General features: G+C 51.9%; 1 protein-coding gene across 3 annotated transcripts; it reads right to left on the reverse strand.

The window, feature by feature from the left end:
• Positions 1 to 2,723: 2,723 nt before the first annotated feature.
• On the reverse strand, positions 2,724 to 19,681 carry LOC133342073 (protein BTG3-like). 3 transcript variants are annotated; one of them, XM_061550993.1, is made up of 5 exons: positions 19,664 to 19,681; positions 11,041 to 11,332; positions 8,892 to 9,029; positions 4,206 to 4,617; positions 2,724 to 3,984 (listed from the first exon to the last, which is right to left on the reverse strand). In XM_061550993.1, the coding sequence occupies exons 2-5, from the start codon at positions 11,211 to 11,213 to the stop codon at positions 3,619 to 3,621; spliced, it is 1,089 nt and encodes a 362-aa protein (XP_061406977.1). In that variant the 5' UTR covers positions 11,214 to 11,332; positions 19,664 to 19,681; the 3' UTR covers positions 2,724 to 3,618. The 3 variants fall into 3 exon arrangements, with proteins under 3 accessions (XP_061406977.1, XP_061406976.1, XP_061406978.1); XM_061550992.1 differs by lacking the exon at positions 19,664 to 19,681 and adding an exon at positions 15,612 to 15,690; XM_061550994.1 differs by lacking the exon at positions 19,664 to 19,681 and adding an exon at positions 15,209 to 15,276.
• Between the last annotated feature and the right edge of the window lie 247 nt (positions 19,682 to 19,928).

The raw sequence follows: 19,928 nt of genomic DNA on the forward strand, positions 1-19,928 counted from the left end.
CTCTTTGGTTCTTTCGGTAAAGTCACGTAGGTATAAAATAAATAAATCACGACTATTTCGGGCGCAACACAAGCGTCCATCATCAGGTGGGGACAGCCAGAGCAAGAAACAATTGCTGATTTTATTTATTTTCTACCTACGTGACTTTACCGAGAGAACCAAAGAGTATCGATCCCTTGCAGTCACTAAAACTTTAAATCCAGAATGCAGGGAGAGCCACAAGCAAACCCCAAATACACAGCATGCAGGCGTCTGGGACGGGATCGAACCCACGACCTCTTGCATACCAGGCGAGGCGGTTAACATCTCCTAGCCACCGTGACAGGGCGAGTGAAGTTCACGAGCACGTTCACCACGGTATCAGTAGCGATCGAAGAGAGGCAGGAGAGGCGACTAGCCCACCACGTGAGTGAGTGAATCAGCGAATGAAGTTCACGGCAAAGTTCACCATGGTAGTAGTCGTAGCGATATGGAGGGGACTGCTCACAGATTGAGTGAGCGATTGACTCGGCGAGTGCTGGATCAGCAATCCAGCCGTTTGTTGATCGAGTCAAGTTGACTCAGGGGAGGGTGTGTGAATTCCAACTTTGACAACATTGAGTTTGTACACACAAGACGCAAACTGCTCCGTCGATCATTTGCAATCAATCTTTATTCAAGTATTTTGAAAGATTTGTGTTTTTTTCCTCTCTCTCGCTCGTCTTTTTTTTAGAATTTTTTTTTGGTATTTAATTGTGCTGCAGGCTTTCGTAATATATTTAAATACGTTAACGATCAGAAACAAATCTAGAAATAAATACGTTTCCCCCACCCCCAACATTTTGAACGAACATTCGTTTCAGAAATTGCACAACACAGAGATATAAATTTAGCTCATCTCTTTTTCTTTTGGAGGAACTCAAAAAACCTTACCCACCCATCCCGTTGCCTCCATCCGACTGAAACATTTGATAAATGTGCAACTTGGCAAAACATTTGCCGTTTTCCGAAAAAAATAACAAAACACACATTTCGAAAAAGCCTTAAAAAAAATAAAAGCATTAATTCCAAAGAAGCAACTTTCCTTTTGAACCCTTGGCCTATCGTGCAACTACAACACACACACATAGGTACAGAACGACGCTACGCACATCTCCTCTCGCCGCCAGTCGGACGCATGCCCCCAAAAACCCACGGAGAACCACTCACCCACTCACCCGGCAAGCAGCACAATAAGCTGTTGTGTGCCGAGTCATATTTCTATAAAGATGTTCCACTCATCCGAACCTTTCTTTTTGTACGTCTCACGCTCTCCCCGCCTCGGCGAGGTCGGATGCGTACGCGACGTTGTCTTGCAACGGCGGCGATGTCGTTAAAAACAAAATGTTTTTTTTTTTTCCATTTTCTTCCCCTTCAAATTTTTCTTGTAAATAATTGCACCGTCTTTTCCGGTTAACCCATACGGGGGGGGGGGGGGGGTGAGGGGGGTACGTGCCAAAATGCATCTATTCATCTGTGCCTTAAAAAAATAAACTTTACACATCTCCAAAATGCTTGGTCTCAAAAAAAAGAAAACCCGTACATTCTATATTAATTCTTGGCCATGAGCTGCGCAACTCTACAAACCAGAACAAGTTCAAGCTCTTGATGCGAGAGGAACCGCAGAGCCGTCGTGTACAAAAAACGCGTTCTCGCGAAACACAACACGTGCCGGCAATATCGACAACGACGATATCATGATTGTTGTTGTTAAGCACACCGAGGTCAAGTGCTGCCCGTGCAGGCAGGCAAGTCTGGCACAGGGTGTACGCGGTGTGTCTAAACTGCATTGGTTACGTAGGGGAGGGACACACACACACAAGGCAGAAGAGTGGTAAGCAGTCTCCTACAGGCAGGGCAGAGCTAAACCAGCCGGCGAGGTATTATCCAAAAGATGACCTTCAGGGCGTAGAAAAGCGCCACGCTTGCAGCACGCGTAACTCCGCTGCTGGACGAACGCCTCCTAAAAGCTGGGTACCCCCCCCCCCCCCTCTCACGAGGGTGGGTTGTTGTTTTGACCATATTTCACCAGGCTCGCCAGTGTGGCGTTTGTGAAGGGAGATGTTCGGGAAAGGTGGGGGAGGGGGGGGGGTGTTGGGGTAGAGGCCCAGGACTGGTTCAGATATCGATCGCCACACCGATGTTGGCCGTGGATCGAACGGGAGTCGCCGAGTGTGTAGCGGAGTGTGCTAACCACTGCGCCACCACTCCCCCACCACCACCTCCGTCACCCACATGTAAAAACCCATCCCAAAAGCACGAAACTGCTCTGGTCCCCAAGGTCAACGGCTGAGCTGTACGTAGCGGCTACTCGTGGCGTCACGCGGAAGTGCCAGGCGACCTTGGGCGTACAAAAACCTTGAACAACGCGCAAACGTAAAAACCAAAAAATTGAACCCGTGGCGGCAAAAAAAGAAACGGGCGACAGACAGCGCCCCGGCGACAACAGCGAACGAACTTTTATCTAAAGCTTTCGTGACTGCAGGGATTCATCTTCTTGGTTCTTTCGGTAAAGTCACGTAGAAGGGAAATAATAAAAAAAAACATAATAAAATAATTCTCACGACGTTTCGGCCCCAACGCAAGCAGCCGTCCTCAGGTGAAGAACAGGGCTGTCAGACGCTGTCTTCCCGACAGACCTGTTCTTCACCTGAGGACGGCTTCTTGAGTTGTGGCCGAAACGTCGTGATAATTATTTTATTATGTTTTATTTTTATTATTTCCCTTCTACGTGACTTTACCGAAAGAACCAAGAAAACAGCGAAACTAACTTCGGCCAAAGTCCGTGGTGACTCGTCGCTGCGTTCCCGGGGCCGGCGGTCGGAGCGTAGCAGCAGCGGCCGTGGCTTCAGGTCAGAAACATCGCGGCTCCCCCGTGTGGAGAGTTGCAGCAAGCGGGCGGGTTGGTGGGGAGAGGGCTCGAGAGAGCGATCGTGCCAACGAGGGCATTAACAAACTTGAAGATTACATCTTCTTGGTTCTTTCGGTAAAGTCACGTAGGATGGAAATAATAAAAATAAAACATATTTTTGTTATTTTATTATTTCCATCCTACGTGACTTTACCGAAAGAACCCAGAAGACGAATCCCTGCAGTCACGAAAGCTTTAAATCGAAATTGAAGATTACATTTTAGCTTTAAAAAAAAACAAACACGAAAATATTCGAATTTTGCCGACCACAGAAAACGGCACTGTTGAACTGCTGCGGCCGAGACAAAAAGCGATCGTTGACCGACGCCGCCCTTTTAGACAATCGGCGGCGGCGGTCAACCTTCATCCCGAATCCGACCCTCTTGCGTTCTCTGCTGTCGTCGTTTGGCAAAAAAACAAACAAACAGGCCGCCAATCGCGGCGTCACGGGGCAGCGTTTGGCAAGCACCGGGGGTTTGGGGGGGGGGGGGGGGAGTTTACCGTCGTATGTTTACAAAACTGTGCGAGGGACAATAAAAAATATATCCTCTAAATCATCGATTCGATAAAGCCCGATTTGAATCATCGGGCAGTGACGACTCCAAAAACCGATAAGGCGACGTGTGAGATATAAAAAAAAAAACACAAATCCCGCCCCGTGAATGAAAAAAATAAATCGATCGGTTGCATCACATGGCCACCGACACGACCCGCTGCTGCTGCTGCCGCCCCCCTATAGCCGTGCTACGGTGCAGGCCGAAGCCTGGCGGTGGAGTGGTGGTGGCGGCGGTGATGGCGGCGCGGTTGGGACCTCTCCTCATCTTGCCGTCGGAGGGCGACGTCGCGTTGGCGATGAAAGAAGGGCCCAGGAAGTGGCCGGAGTGCGGCGACAGGGTCGTCGGCAAGGCGCCGGCAGTCGCAGCAGCAGCAGGGCCGCCGGCCCCCGCCACCCTGGCACCAGCCCTCATGATGGGGGGCGCACGCCTCCGCCGCGCCGGGTAGGACGCGGGGTGCGCGGGCCACATGTACAGCGGGTGGTAGACCAGCTCGGCGACCTGGGCGCCGACACAGAGGGAGCCGTCAGAGGTGTGGGTTGACGGACTGACCGATCGGGAAGATGCAACGCCAGGGGATGGAGGGCAGGGGATGAAGGGCTGACGTCGGGAACCGAGCGAGTGAATGAGCGACTTGCCGAGCAAGTGGTCGAGCGCGAGAACGAGAGTGAACGAGCGAGCGAGCGAGCGCCGTACCGCGTGGGCCGTGACTGCGCCCTCACCTGGTAGTGCGCCATCGTTGCCGCGGGGTGCTGGAAATGAACGGAGGTCGGCGCCAGCGTAGCGACGCCGTGCGGGGCGGCCGCGGCGAGCGTCACCGGCACGGCGTACCTCGCCATGGTGCCACCGCTCGTCATCGCCGTCGCCGGCCACGGGCGGCGCGACTGCCCCGCCGCGGCGACCCCCCCCTCCTCCTCCTCGTCCGACGACGGCGTGGAAGACGACGTCGACGACGAAGACGACGACGACGACGACAGCGGCGGCCAGAGCGAGGAGATGGCCGAGTCGGTGCGGAGGGCCTCGTCCTCCGGCTTGTCGCCGTGGCCCAGGGAGGCCATCGCTCGCGCAGCGTCGTCGCGGTCGGCCGCCGTGTCGAAGCGTGCCACCGTGAAGGCGTGGTTCTTCTCGCCGTACCTGCGCAAGGCGGAGGAGGGGGGGCGGGGGAGACGAGACGACGCATTGGGGAGGAATCTGGCGGCGCGCGAGCGGAGTGGTCAAAATGTAACGGCGGCGCTCCCGCTCCCCATCCCCCGCAACCCCACCCCCCCCCGCCACCCACCACCCCAGGCCCACCCACCCATCCGCCCCCACCACCACCCCCACCACCCCCACCACCCCCCAACACAGACACGTTGCTCTCAATCTACGCTCTACCAGCGAACCGAGAAACGTCGAGTGTTAAAAGTCGCGAGCGTTGTCGCCGTTGCGCGTCGTTACGTGCGTCGTTGTTGTTGTTGTCGCACGCGCGTACTTGGTGCCTGCGTATTGTTGTTGTTTGTGCTGCGCGTGGGGGGTGAGAGGAGAACGACGAGAGGGAGGGGCGCGGGGGCGATGGGAGTAACGAGAAGGGGGTATGGGGGGGGGGGAGTCCCTAGGAGGAGTTGTTCGGCTGACGCAAGAGTGACGGGTTGGGGTGCAATAACGGCAGCAACTCGCACACACACATCTCGCCGGGTGTGTGATGGTATCGGGTTGTTAGCGAGCGTCTCTTAAGGCCGGTGTGAGATGGATGCAAGTGTGAAAGGAGGGTGGAGCATTGTGGACACGTGCATCCGCACATCACCGCAGACTCGCACATAAAAACGAAGACAAAGACCGGCCGTGTAGCCTTCACGGACTGCTGGGGCAAGTGCTGTTAAGCGAGCACTTATTCAGGCCGGCAAGGCGCACGAAGGGGTGGGGTGGCCAGCAGCACGCCCGGCCGCCTTTGTCTCCCTAGTGGCAATGTTTACACACCGCACCAGGTACTCATTTGAGGCCGAGTCGACCTAGGGGAGGCCCAGAAAGGGTATGGGTGTGGCCACAACCACACCTGGCCATGACCGATGTTCACAGATCGTACCAGATACTGTACAGTATTAAATTAAGGCCGAGTCAACCTAGAGGATGTACCAGAACAAGCGCGGATGGCCCACGCGGTTCATGTTAAGTCATGCACTTGACCGATTGCAGGACATTGAGCAAACTATTGAGAAAACACTATTGCCGCAAACCACGTAGCACACATACACGCCAACAACTGCCAGTTAGCCACTAAATGGCCGTGCCAGGCTAGGTGCACTCCCGAGGCCATGCGAAATGTCGAAGGTTCGTTCGCAGCAAGTCACGGGACAGACCCGGGTGCCACGGGTTGAACGAGATACATGCTCGCACAAAGAAAGACAAAGATCTCCCGTAAAAAAAAACAACAACTTGATTTGGTGCTTTCAAAGTTGATTTGCCGCTTTCGTGACTGCAGGAATTACTCTTTGGTTCTTTCGGCAAAGTCACGTAGAAAGAGAAAATAATAAATTAAATAACAGCACACGACGTTTCGATTGCAACACAAGCAACCGTCATCAGTGTACAAATGAAAGATAAAAAACCTAGTAAACTTAGAAATACAATGTGACACAACACAGATAGTCGGCTAACACAACAGTCAACACCCTACCTGGTTGATTACGTTCTTCCAAAGATTGCTAATTTAATCCCCCGTATAGCCATGACAGTCTGTAGGAGCAAGTGCTGTTCGGCAGCACCGATGAAGGCCGCCAAGGCATGCGAGGGGGGTGGGTAGCCAGCACCAGGCCCTGGCGATGTTTACACAACGGAGCAGAGGTATGTGTCAGAGGTCGCAACCAGGTACCCGATACCCGTACACTACCCGATGCCGGGTACGGGTAGCCGTTTGCGAACCTGGTGCGGCCGGGTACGGGTAGGCCGTGAGTCACTGGTGAGTAACCGTTTGTCACTCATTTCGGGTAGGGTATGGGTACGGGTAGGGAACGGGTACCCGTTTGCGACCCTGGTGCGGCCGGGTACGGGTAAGGAATCAAAACCCGTTTGCGACCTCTGGTATGTGTGCACCTTGAAGTTCTTTCGCACCGTACGTACGAAGCCACAACGCGCTAAATCAGAGGTGTGGGGGGGAAAGGAATACAAACTCAAACTCGACCTAGCGGAGAGCAAGGATCAGTTCAGATCCAAGTCACCGATGTTGGCCGCGAGCGGGAATCGAACTCGGGTCGCCGGGTTCGTAGTGCGACGCAAGGCCAACACCCACGCCGACATTTGGCCCAGTGGTGTGACGGAACACCACACCCAGGTAACTTTTGTCTCCCCAGGGCTGATGTTTACACACCGTACCAGATGCGGGGGGCTGGGGGGTGTTGGAGGAGACACAGGACGAGGGTTCGGGTATCGCCGGCTACCGATGTTGGCCGCGTCTGGGAATCCAACGCGGATGTCGGGTTTCCCCGACCGTTAAAACGCACGCACACGCGCAATGTACACAAACACACACACGCGGAGGCACAGAAACACACGATGCATGAAGACCCCCGTATAGCCTTTAGCGGACTGTTAGGGCAAGTGCTGTTAGCGAGCAGCACTTAATGAGGCCGGCACGGCACACGAGGGGGTGGGTCGCCAGCACCACGCCCGGCCGCCACCTTTGTCTCCCGAGTCTACACACCGCACCGCTCACCACCTCCTTCGAGGCCGAGTTGACCTAGACACACAACAACCGCCATTCGCCACTAAGTGGCGGTGACGTCACCACGACGCTTGTGCCAGGCCACGTGCACCTTGAGGCCACGTGAAGCCCGCTGGCCTAGACACACGTACACTTACACACACACTCGCGTGTTTTCGACCCTTTCAGCAGAAGCACTCGAACTGTGAGCACGGCAAACTCCCCCCTCCCCCGCCGCGCGCCACGCAACTCCTCAGCAATGCGTGGCGGCGGCGGTGACTCACGTCGGGGTCGTTCACACTTCCCGTACCTCGCTCGCTCGTCTCTCCAGCTTCCCGGCTTTTCGCAACAACTTGAGTCCCCGGCCGCGGGGGCCTGAGTCATCCCCCACGGAGGCTATGGCGACCCGCTAACCTCACCACCCTCCCCCTCCCCACTCCCACAGCGGGCCACGTGCGTCCAAAGACAAATATCCCCCCGTGTAGCCTCAACAGAGTTTTGGGGCAAGTGCTGTTAGTTAGCGAGCAGCCCCTATGAAGGCCAGCGTGGCACACGAGGGGGTGGGTGGCCACAGTGCCACCCCCCCGGCCGCCTTCGTCTCCCTAGCGGCGATGTTTACACACCGCACCAGGTACTTATTTGAGGCCGAGTCGACCTAGCGGAGGCCCAGGACCACTTCAGAAAATCGCCCACCTGGCGATTGTGGTTGTGAGCGGGAATGGAACCCGGGTCGCCGGCTTCGTGAGCACACAAAGTAGAAAGATCCCCTCCCCCCCTATCGCCTTAACAGACTGTTGGACGCAAGTCTGTTAGCGAGTAGCGCCTGAGCACACAAAGGCAAATGTCCCCGTATAGATTGTAACAGACTGTCCCGGGGCAAGTGCTGTGAGCGAGTAGCACCGATGAAGACCGACACTGTACACCAGGGTGTGTGGGTGGGTCAGCGGCACGCGCCCGGCACACAAAACACTTATCCACAGACAAAGATCCCCCCGTGTAGCCTTAACAGACCGTTGGGGCAAGTGCTGTTAGCGAGTAGCACCTATGAAGGCCGGCACGGCACACGAGGGGGTGGGTGGCCAGCACCACGCCCGACCGCCTTTGTCTCCCCAGTGGCGATGTTTACACACCGCACCAGGTACTCATTTGAGGCCGAGTCAACCTAGGGGAGGCCCAGGACCGGTTCAGATAATCGTCACTGGGTGTTGGCCGTGAGCGGGAATCGAACCCGGGTCGCCAGGTTCATAGCGCAGCTCGCTAACCGCTACACTATTTTTTGATTTAAAGCTTTCGTGACTGCAGGGATTCATCTTCTTGGTTCTTTCGGTAAAGTCACGTAGAATGGAAATAATAAAATAATAAAAATAAAACATAATAAAATAATTCTCACGACGTTTCGGCCACAACGCAAGCAGCCGTCCTCAGGTGGAGAACAGGTGGAGAACAAGACAGAGTCTGAAGCTGTCTTCTCGACAGACCTGTTCTCCACCTGAGGACGGCTGCTTGCGTTGCGGCCGAAACGTCGTGAGAATTATTTTATTATGTTTTATTATTTCCATTCTACGTGACTTTACCGAAAGAACCAAGAAGACGCTACACTATCGCTCGCACAGGCATGCACACACACACACACGCTCAGGCACGCACACACGCACGCACGCACAGGCACGCACACACATGCACACACACACACACGAGATCTGCACCACCCAAGTGCCGGGGGGACACTCACCTACAGCACACCTCGCAGGGGTCCACCCACAGCGTGAGCTCCCGCGGGAGGCACAGGTCCACGAGCCGCAGGCCGCTGTCCCGGCACGCCGCCACCAGCACCGGGTCGGCCCGCTGCGTCGCGTTCACGCGGATGCACCTTGCGCAACACGCAGAACGGCAACGTGTTAAACTCGAAACTAAACGTTGTATTTGTCGCCAGGTAAGAAGCGACCACCACAAATGATAGCGCGAGGAAGTCGGCTTATTATCGTGTGGACATGTAGAGCAGCGGTCAGACACTTCATCTGTTAAACTCCACAGGGTCCACACAGCACGCACGGAAGAAGGCCTCCTTCATCAATGCCCGTAGCCTCACACAGATGATTCAGCCTCACACAGATGATTCAGCCTCACACAGATGATTCAGCCTCACACAGATGATTCAGAATACTTCACATCGTCACGGTAGAGAGAGTGGTGGTCCTTTAGTTATTTTATTTTTTACACGCTTTCATTTAACTCACTTTGTTGTTGTTGTATCCTCAAATATTATTTTTTAGAAGCGAGCCGGCTATCACAAATGATAGCTCAACGAGGTGGCTTATTATCGCGTGAAAATGAATAGCAGCCAAATACTCTAAACGCACGTTGATTCTAAATGAGGAGGAGAATCGGAGAAAAGTCTACACACCACCGGGATGACATGCAAACTCGAAATATACAGCAGGCGATAAGGGTCGAGATCGAAACGACGACCTTGTGTATACCAGGCGAGGTAGTTAACATCTCGCCAACACAGACTGTTAGGGCAAGTGCTGTTTGGTGAGTCGCAGCACCGACGAAAGCCAGCAGCGTCACACGAGGGGGGTGGGTGATCAGCACCACGCTCGGTCGCCTTTGTCTCCCCAGTGGTGATGTTTATGACACACTGCACAAGGCACACGTTTGAGGCCGAGTCCACCTAGGGGAGGGCCTACGACCGGTTCAGATGATCGTCACTGGGTGTTAGCCGTGAGTGTGAATAAAAGTGACGTACAAATGTACACAAACACACACACACGTGCACATGGGTACGAGACACGAGGAAATGGTGCATTTGACGAGCAAGCGGGGACAGGCGGAGGAGGAAGCCCGAACAACTGATGCAACAACGGACCTTTGAACGCGATGCAAGTCTATGGGTCTGTATATATGTTGGTCTGTAAAGGTGTATGTAAATCTATGTCGGCGTCCATCTACATACGTGTAAAATGGCAAAGCACCTGGAGGCTTTTGTACACGTACTGACGTACACATTTTACACAACAAAAACAAATATCCGCCCAAACTCCCACCCCCCCATAGCTTTAACAGACTGTGGGGGCAAGTGCTGTTAGCGAGCACCTGTGAAGGCCGGCCCGGTACATGAGGGGGTGGGTGGCCAGCACCACGCCCGGCCGCCTTTGTCTTCTCAGTGGCAATGTTTACCCATGGCACCAGTTACTCATTTGAGGCCAAGTCAACCGAGGGGAGGCCCAGGACTGGTTCAGATAATCGTCACTGGTGGTGGCCGTGAGCGGGAATCAAACTCGGGTCGCCGTGCTCATCGGTCGGTGAGTGCGCGGGTGAGTGGGTGGGCGAGTGGGCGAGTGGACTGCATGAGTGGGCAAGTGAGTGCGTGTGTGAGTGGGCAAGTGAGTGAGTGAGCGAGTCAGTGGGCGAGTCAGTGGGCGAGTCAGTGGGCGAGTCAGTGAGCAAGAGTGGGTGGGTGAGTGAGTGAGCGAGGGAGTTCGTGTGCGAGTGGTTTAGTGAGTGGTTGAGTGAGTGGGTGAGTGAGTGGGTGAGTACGCGAGTGAGCGTGTGGATGGGCGAGTGGACTGCATGAGTGAGTGAGTAGTGTGTAGGCGAGTCGGTGGGCGAATTGGTGGGCGGGTGAGTGGGTGAGTGAGTGAGCGAGGGAGTTCGTGTGCGAGTGGTTGAGCGAGTGGGTGAGTGCGCGAGTGAGCGTGTGGATGGGTGGACGAGTGGACTGCATAAGTAGGCAAGCGAGTGTGTAGGCGTGTCAGTGGGCAAATCGGTGGATGGGCGGGTGGGTGAGTGAGCGAGGGAGTTTGTGTGCGAGTGGTTTACCGAGTGGTTGAGCGAGTGGGTGAGTGTGCGAGCGAGTGGGCGAGCGAGCGAATCCTCACCTGTAAGCTTGCCCTCGGCTCGGCCTCTCGGGGTACCAGTGGTCGTGGAAGCGCTGGGCGAGCCGTGCGCCCAGCGCCCGCCCAAACCGCTCGGCGTCCCCGTACGCCAGCCGCTCGCTGCGCCCCACCAGGCGGCTCATGAGGCACACGGCCGCCCCGATCTCCTCCTTCATCGCTCGCTCGCTCGACGCTTCCTCCTCCTCCTCAACGTCGTCGTCGTCCTCTCCGTCGCCGCTAGCAACAACCGACGATGTTTCGCTGCCGCAGGCTCTTCCCGGCGTTAGTCGCACCGCTGTAGTGGGGAGGGGGGGGGAGGTTGTGGGGGGAAGGTCACACACAGTGCAGCGTTAGCAATGGTCGGCCGATGTAAACACCTGTGTGGTGTCACCACAGGTCTCCTGCCCCTTGTTGAGAAGGGAACAATTCATTCCGTCTGTCACACCGCCCACACCAACAGCTCACACCAGTGACGGGTCAATATTCGTCTCGCGTCTCCCGATCCGCAACGTTTCTTTGCTCGAGTCGCCGGTCACCGCCGCCTGGGTGGGCGGCTGGCCGAGTTGGTTGGCTGAGGGGGTAGCCGAGGGGGTGACTAAGGGGGTGGGTGAGCGAGTGACCCCCCCCCCCTCCACTTCCCCATCCACCACCTCGTGAGTCACGCACAGTAATGTTACATTTCCCAAAAACGCGCAGCTGCCAGCCGAGCGACTATTGTTCAAACGGTCGGAAGATTCTTGCGTCAGTGCGGGGCGGGGGGTGAGGCGAATGCCATCGCCCCAGTCACGAGGTCAGGTCAACGCCGGGAGGCGGCTGGGGGACACGATGTCCTTTTGTTGCGTGCGAGCTCGAGGGAGCCTGCATGCGCCCGTGCCCGCATTATCTCCGTGCGCGTCCTACACCCCGCCTGCCTGCCTGCCTCGCAAGCGCGTCAGCTGCGTCTCTGCCTATCCCACAGGCGATGTCCGTCCGTCAGCATCCCCCGCGCGTGTCTCTACGTCTTGCCGTCAGTCAAAGTTTTATTTTACTTTACCAGGCCGAGGACCCATCGCCGGGCTATGCAGCTCTTTTTCAGAAGCGCCCTGGCTGCCCGCAAATTATTGCTCAACGAAGCGGCTCATCGCTGCGTGGAAACGTCCAGCAGCCAAATACTCTAAACGGATGTTGCTAAACGCGGAGGGGAAAAACCGGAGGAACGGGAGAAAAAAATCCACGCGACCACGAGAGGACACGCAAACTCCTAATGAAGCAGGCGTCGGGGTCAGAATCGAACCCACGACCTCCTGTATACCAAGCGAGGTGTTTAACAGCTCGCCACCGTTGCACCAGTCGTGTCTCCGCACCTCTGATTAGCGCGGTTGTCCACATACGGTGCGCGAAAGGTGTTCAACATACACGCATCCCATCTCTCCGTCTGTCCGCGTCCCACATCGGTCTCTGCCTCATTATCTGCGTGCATCTCTGTAGCGTGTCTTCGTTTCCGTGCCTAACCAGCGAGGCTCTCTCCGTGTTTCTGCGCGCGTGTTCCACTACTCAGTCTCTTAAACTGCCAGTCTCGAGTCCCATCGCAGTCCCCTCTCCGTGCGTCTCAAGTGTCTCCGCGTCCATCTCCCCATCGGTTACGGAGGTTGCGGGAGCGGTGGAAGGGTAACAAGCTAAGGGAGAAAAAGCAAGTTCTAAAGAAATTAGTTTTCAATCCAGATGGCGATTTAAAAGTGCAAGGCTCCAGTGGCTTCATAAAATATCGGAAAGGAGGAGCGCGTTCCAGACGGCCGCAGAAGCGCATCTGAACATGTGTTGGGGGTTATTTTTGTTATGGTCATCGGTGAGCCAAACACTCACCCCTCCTCCTCCTTCGCCTCAAGCAACCCCCCAGTGGCAACCATCAAACACCTTGGCATTCGTAAAAAACAATGCAAATTAAGTCTCATTGTTACCCCGATCTCAACCCGTATGGGTGTTTGCGTGGGGGTGTAGGCGGGCCACGAGGGGTAGGATTAAGACGTATCTGCATTTTAAATAGAAGTTAATGTTTGCACGCGTGTGGGGATTCTATCGCAAACGGTGGCTTGGCCGAACCATACGAATCAGGGGTGCGCGTGGGGGAAGGTCAACACAAGCACAAAGACACAAAAAGCAGTTCTCTAAAAGAAATGAGTTTTGGTGGCGATCCATTGGGGAGGCCTTCATCCATGCTGTGTGGACCTTGTCGAGTTTAACAGATGAAGAGTATGTGGCTGCTGCTATACATTGCCACGTGATAATAAGCCAACTTCGTTGAGCTATCATTTGTGGTGGTCAGGTCACATCTGAAAAAGAGTTACATAGGGCTCAGTGGGCCTTACCTGGTAAAATAAATAGTAGTTTGGTGTTCACCTACCCAGTGGGCCAACCCAACCGCTCACTCACTACCTCACCCACCCAACTACCTCACCCACCCAACCACTCACTCACTCACCCAACCACTCACTCACTCACCCAACCACTCACTCACTCACCCAACCACTCACTCACTCACCCAACCACTCACTCACTCACCCAACCACTCACTCACTCACCCAACCACTCACTCACTCACCCAACCACTCACTCACTCACCCAACCACTCACCCACTCACCCAACCACTCACCCACTCACCCAACCACTCACTCACCCACAAAACCACTCACTCACCCAACCACTCACTTCCCTCACTCACCCAACCAACCACTCACTCACCCACCCACCCACCACCTCACCCACCCACCACCTCACCCACTCACTCACTACCTCACCCACTCACTCACTACCTCACCCACTCACTCACTACCTCACCCACTCACTCACTACCTCACCCACTCACTCACTACCTCACCCACTCACTCACTACCTCACCCACTCACTCACTACCTCACCCACTCACTCACTACCTCACCCACTCACTCACTACCTCACCCACTCACTCACTACCTCACCCACTCACTCACTACCTCACCCACTCACTCACTACCTCACCCACTCACTCACTACCTCACCCACTCACTCACTACCTCACCCACTCACTCACTACCTCACCCACTCACTCACTACCTCACCCACTCACTCACTAGCTCAACCACACAACCACTCACTCACTACCTCACCCACCCAACCACTCACTCATTCACTACCTCACCCACCCATTCACTACCTCACCCACCCAACCACTCACCCACTCACTACCTCACCCACTCACCACCTCACCCACTCACTCACTACCTCACTCACTACCTCACCCACACCACCCACTCACTCACCAGCTCAACCACCCAGCCACCCACCCAGCCACCCACTCACCCACCCACTCGTCTGACCGCCCCACGCTGGTTGCTGTACGTGTGGATTTGAAACCCTGAACCGGTTCAGACACCACTCGCACCGCTGATAAGCCGTGGCTTTGATGCGAGGGTCCAAGGTATGGGGGACCCACCAAACAGCGTCGTAGCAAAACGTATAAAGTTCACCTCATGCTTGAGATGTCTCCTAACTCCACAAGGGAACCGAGCGTCACAACTTCGTAAAGTTCCGGAGAAACTTAAAAAGAAGCGGGGAGAACGCAGAGATGCCCCAGACATCACTCGAAGCCTCAACACGAACTGCGGCTACTTGGACACGCGTACAACAAAGAAAGAGATGAGCTTTACAGATTATCGGATTTCTTCGGTGATGAAATAAAGATTCTGAACTCAAGGCGACGTTTGCGCCATGTGCGATTTAACCCACAGAATTCCCACCGCTCCAGCTACAACAAAACAAAAGCTTCTAAAGTAGTTTTTTTCGGTAAAGTCACGTAGGTAAAACATTAAAATTAATAAAAGTAAAATAAAATAAAAATCACGACGTTTAGGAGGCAACAAACGTCGTGATTTTTATTTTACTTTTATTAAGTTTAATGTTTTACCTACGTGACTTTACCGAAAAAAACCTAAGAATATGAATCTTTGCAGTCACGAAAGCTTAAAATCTAGAACTTCTAAAGTAGCTTACACAGAGAGACGGGAGAACAAGACAAAGGGGAGGGGGGCAGGCTCAATCCACCGTTGGATGAATGCCTCTCGACCCAACAAAAATAAAAACACAAAACTCCACCGTGACGTGAGCCACACGAGCAAGTCGTAATAATACCACCACTACTAATAGTCCACGGAGTACCTGTGCACACAAGAGAGCCGCTTACATCGCTCCATCTCCGCGGTGGAGGTCACTTTTTAAATTCCACAACCTCCCCCTCTACCACCACCACCGCTCCACCAACAACAACGAACGCTTCAACCGTGTGAATAAAATTAATAGACGAATGATAACGAAGGATAACTAAGCAGGAGGGGAAGGGTGGGGGTTACGGCTCGAGCCATTTGGCGCCTTTATAAACACGTGGCTCGACTTTACGGATACACCACAACCGCCGTTTTAAACAACAACAACAACGTACACGTTAAAAAAAAAAACATTATAGTCACATTCGTGTGTTTCTATCGCTAGGTTATTTTCACGGAAGGTATATCAGGTGGAGTGCAGAGCGAGCGAGAGAGATCCGAGGAAGGAGGCTGCTTACGTTCAAGATGCAAGAACCCTTTGGCTGGAACTCAGAAAATATAATAAGCCACGTGCCACCACCCCCCACTCCTTTTATATGCCTCACTTCCGTGACGTCACGGGCAGATCGCGATTGGCCACGCCCTCGCGGTGAATTGGACCAATCGCAGGGGCGGATTATCGACGATGGGCGGTGAAGTCTCGCGACGGGAACCTCCCCTCCCCCACTTCCTCCCCCGCCCCCCCCCGCCGGATACGTCATTGCATCCGTTCCACTCACTCCTTATATGGAGCGCTGGCCCAGGATTGGTCAAATGCGACAAGCCTACTTTACGATCCCTCTGTGTGTGTGTGTATCTTTCAGAGTTTGTGTATCAATGGTGCGGTTTGTTTAAACATCGCCACGTGGGAGGCAAAGGCGACCGGGCGTGGTGCTGGCCACCCACCCCCTCGTGTGCCGTGCCGGCCTTCATAGGTGCCCGTTAACAGCACTTGCCCTAAAAGTATGCTAAGGCTATACGGGGGATCTTTGTCTTTGTTTTCGTCGTTTGAGTCTCTATGTATCTCTCTGAGTCTTTAGTGAGTCACTACGTGTCTCTAGGAGTCGCTTATGAGTCTAAGTGTCTCTATGAGTCTCTGTGTATCTCTATGGGTCTCTAGGATTCGCTTATGAATCTACGTATCTCTATGAGTCTCTGTGTATGTCTATGGGTCTCTATGATAGTTGAGTGGATTAAGTTTGTGAGCCAGATGGTTAGGATTGGGCAAACCTCGGATAATAATAAAATAGTATTGTTCTATCTACGTGGCTTTACCGAAAGACCCAAACAATAACAACATAGTTAAGAATCACAGTGAGGATATAACATATATAACATTACAAATTCAAAACATTACATTTGTTTTACTAAGTATTTTTTTTATAATAACACTATAGTGCTATTACTAAATCCAACACATTTTAACTGTTGCTTTTATTACCATGTATTTATTTTTAATTAAATTTTTTTTTTAATTTATTCAATACTTTTTATTCAAAGTTGTAGTGCTTAAAATCTATTCAATTATATCACGTGTCACTTTGTTGCCATAATTTTTTAAAGTAACAATGGGTCACATTTTTTACAGTGTAACAATAACATACTTAAGAGTCATTGTTAAAAGACAACATATAGCCCATTAAAAATAATTACATGTATTATTCATTTTAAAATTACAATTTAATCAATGGTCCTAATACTCAATCTGTTGGCCCAGTGTTCAACCAGGCTGCTATTATTAATTTTTATCAGAGCATGTTCATGTTTGCATGTTTGCATGTTCACCACAAGTACTCTGTGTGATTAATGCAGACACGATTCCTTGCAAAAGGTTTCTGTTCAGTGTTTGAACATCTTAACACAACTGGTTAATTGCCAGAACGGGTAAAACCTACTCTTACGCTATTATTATTATTATTCAATTTAAATCACCAACTGAACGCCGTGAGAAAAATGTTTGCAATTTAAATCGGTCACTTGAACGTATGTATGTTGAACTTCTTTCGCACTGTACGTAGCCAAACGTGCTAATCTGTGGTGCGCGAACGCCATCGATCTGGTCGAGGGCTACGGAAGGTGAAAATTTCCCTTCAGAACGATTGAAAAAAACATGTTGATTCAATGAAATATCGCGCATAAACAGATAGAGTTCCTTTTTCTTCGATCTGCTAAGGAAAGTTTTCATTTAGTGAGCTCATTCAAGAGCTTCGTGGAGTGACTTACCTGATAGGGATTAAAAGTAACATCAAGACTTTTAGATTTGAAGCTTTCGTGACTGCAAGGATTCATACTCTTTGATTTTTCGGTAAAGTCACGTAGGTAAAAAATCAAACATGATAGAAATAATAATAGAAATAAAATAAAATCACGACGTTTCGGAGGCAACACAAGTCTCCGTCATCAGGTGGGACCGTGACAGCCAGATTTACTCTTTCTATTATTATTTTTATTATTATTAATGTTTTACCTACGTGACTTTACCGAAAAACCTAAGAGTATAATATCAAGACTATTCGAGGCCCTGGCGCGTTGATAGATTTTATTTTATAACTGTGAAAAAGAGCTTCATAGCTCATCGGATTTCTCTTCTCCAGGATAAATGCAGATTCTGATTCTTTGTCTTCATCCCCCCCACCCCTATTCTTTGCACAAGATAGATGTGCACGCGTATAGGAAAGGTAAGTAAATCACGAAACAACTAAACCATTTTTAAATTTAAATTTTACGAGGTAAGGCCCCGCTGAGTAGTGTAGATATTTTTTATTCAGAAGCAGCCTGGCCACAAATAATAGCTCAACGAAATGACTTATTATCGTGTGGACATTTATAACAGCAGCCAAAATAATTATCGAAATCATCTAAAACGCGAGTTTCTTCATGTGGAGGGTAAAAACATCGGAGGAGTCGGAGAACCAATATGAATGGGACCACGGGGAGAACGTGCAAATGTAGAGCAGGCAGTCAGGGTCGGGATCAAACCGACGACCTCCTGAATACCAGGCGATGAAGATTGAAAACCAATTTCTTTAGAACGGTGTTTTGTGTTTGGTTTGTTGTCCTTCTGCCGCACCTCGGATTAGCGCGGTTGACTACGTACGGTGCGAAAGAAGCTCAAGCATGCGGACATACATAAGGCAACCAGGAAAGGGTGTTCAACATAAGACAACCAATTGTCGAGTTCCCTGCAAAGTGATTGTCATTTTATCGCCTCCCAGAAAGATCGTGGGCTGAGTCAACCCCACATCCCAGCATATTTATATTTTCAAGAAAGTGTTATTGATGAATCTGTACTTTCTCTCTTTAACGCTATATATGGGCAGGATTTCCTGGGTACAGAATGTGCCGAGTTCTCTGGTATTTGGCAGTAGACCAGAACTGCGAACGTGGACGTACATTTGGAAGCAATTTGGAAGCATTTATTTACATTTGCACCAGCAAAATATTATATTTTCTGGCTGGATGAACTGCGTGGATTCCTGTCTGGCTGGGCATATCGACAGAGTTGTGATTAAACTTGCGGCTTCCCAAGGGGTAGCGAGTTGATGGTCTGAGCCCGTGGGCGGCGTCATTTGACCATACTTCACCACCCTGGTCCTTGCCGGTTGGAGGGGAAGGAAGAACCGGTTGAGATGTAACTTGCCACTGAAAATGTTGTCAGCAGCCGGAAATCAAACTCAGGTACGCCGAGTTGAGAGCGCAGTGAGCTGGCTGTGATCTCATGATGAAACTCGTCTTCTCCTGTACAGGAACTCGTCTACTTATGAACACTCGACTTACGAACCTTAAGAGATACGAACAAACCTGGTCCGTATGTCCAGTTGCCTGTACGGACCGAGGGCCGTAAGTTCAACCGCCGCGCAATCGATGACGGTGGTGGTGGCATCTACATATGCAGAACGTGAAGAAGCAGTGGCGTCTACAGCTACAGGAGATTGTGCAACACTTAAAGGCATTCCCAGTGTTTTGTGCACAACGCGTTTGGAATCGACGGGAGTTAGGATGGACTTGCAAACAAATCGACTTACGAACAACCCTCTGGAAGTATAGTCGTAGGTTTTTACCCTTTTAAACTGGTACAAAACTGACACCTTTATTGCAGGTATCATGTTTGCAATAAACACAAGTAGTCAAAAAAGCAAACAAAAAGAAGCAACTCTGATAATGATAATAATATGCACTGTCCTTGAAGTTCCCATAGTGTAAATGCTTACCCCGAGCTCTCAATACTCTGATGTGTTTGAGTTGTACGCCTTCTGGTGTCATCTGGTCCAACACCAATGGGGACTGGGCTCTAAAGAAAGCCGTCTCGGGTGTGGACCAATCAACTTCAAGGATAGTGCATATTATTATCATTATCAGAGTTGCTTCTTTTTGTTTGCTTTTTTGACTACTTGTGTTGTGGTTATTGCAAACATGATGTCTTGAATAAAGGTGTCAGTTTTGTACCAGTTTAAAAGGGTAAAACCCTACGACTATATTTTGCCACTGGTAAAAGAGATCTCATAGTGTAAAAAACCCTCTGGAAGCTTACTCGTTCTTAAGTCGAGGAGTCAATGTATCAGGGAGCTGAAGAGTTGACAGCCAACGCCAGGGGGAGGCGTGGAGACGCAGAGTCGTGGAGACGTTTGGAACTCGAGGCTAGGAGACGCCCACACGCTCAGAGAGACAGAGAGACGGAGACACAGAAATACAATGAAAGGGACACGGAGATACAATGGGGTGGGGGGGGGGGGGAGACAAAGACCCCCCGTGTGGCCTAAAATAAAATGTTTCGCTCCGGATGATCGCTGCAAAGT

The sequence above is a fragment of the Lethenteron reissneri genome, chromosome 13 (assembly GCF_015708825.2).
Source record: "Lethenteron reissneri isolate LAM-NWPU_2019-01 chromosome 13, ASM1570882v1, whole genome shotgun sequence".
NCBI lineage: Eukaryota > Metazoa > Chordata > Hyperoartia > Petromyzontiformes > Petromyzontidae > Lethenteron > Lethenteron reissneri.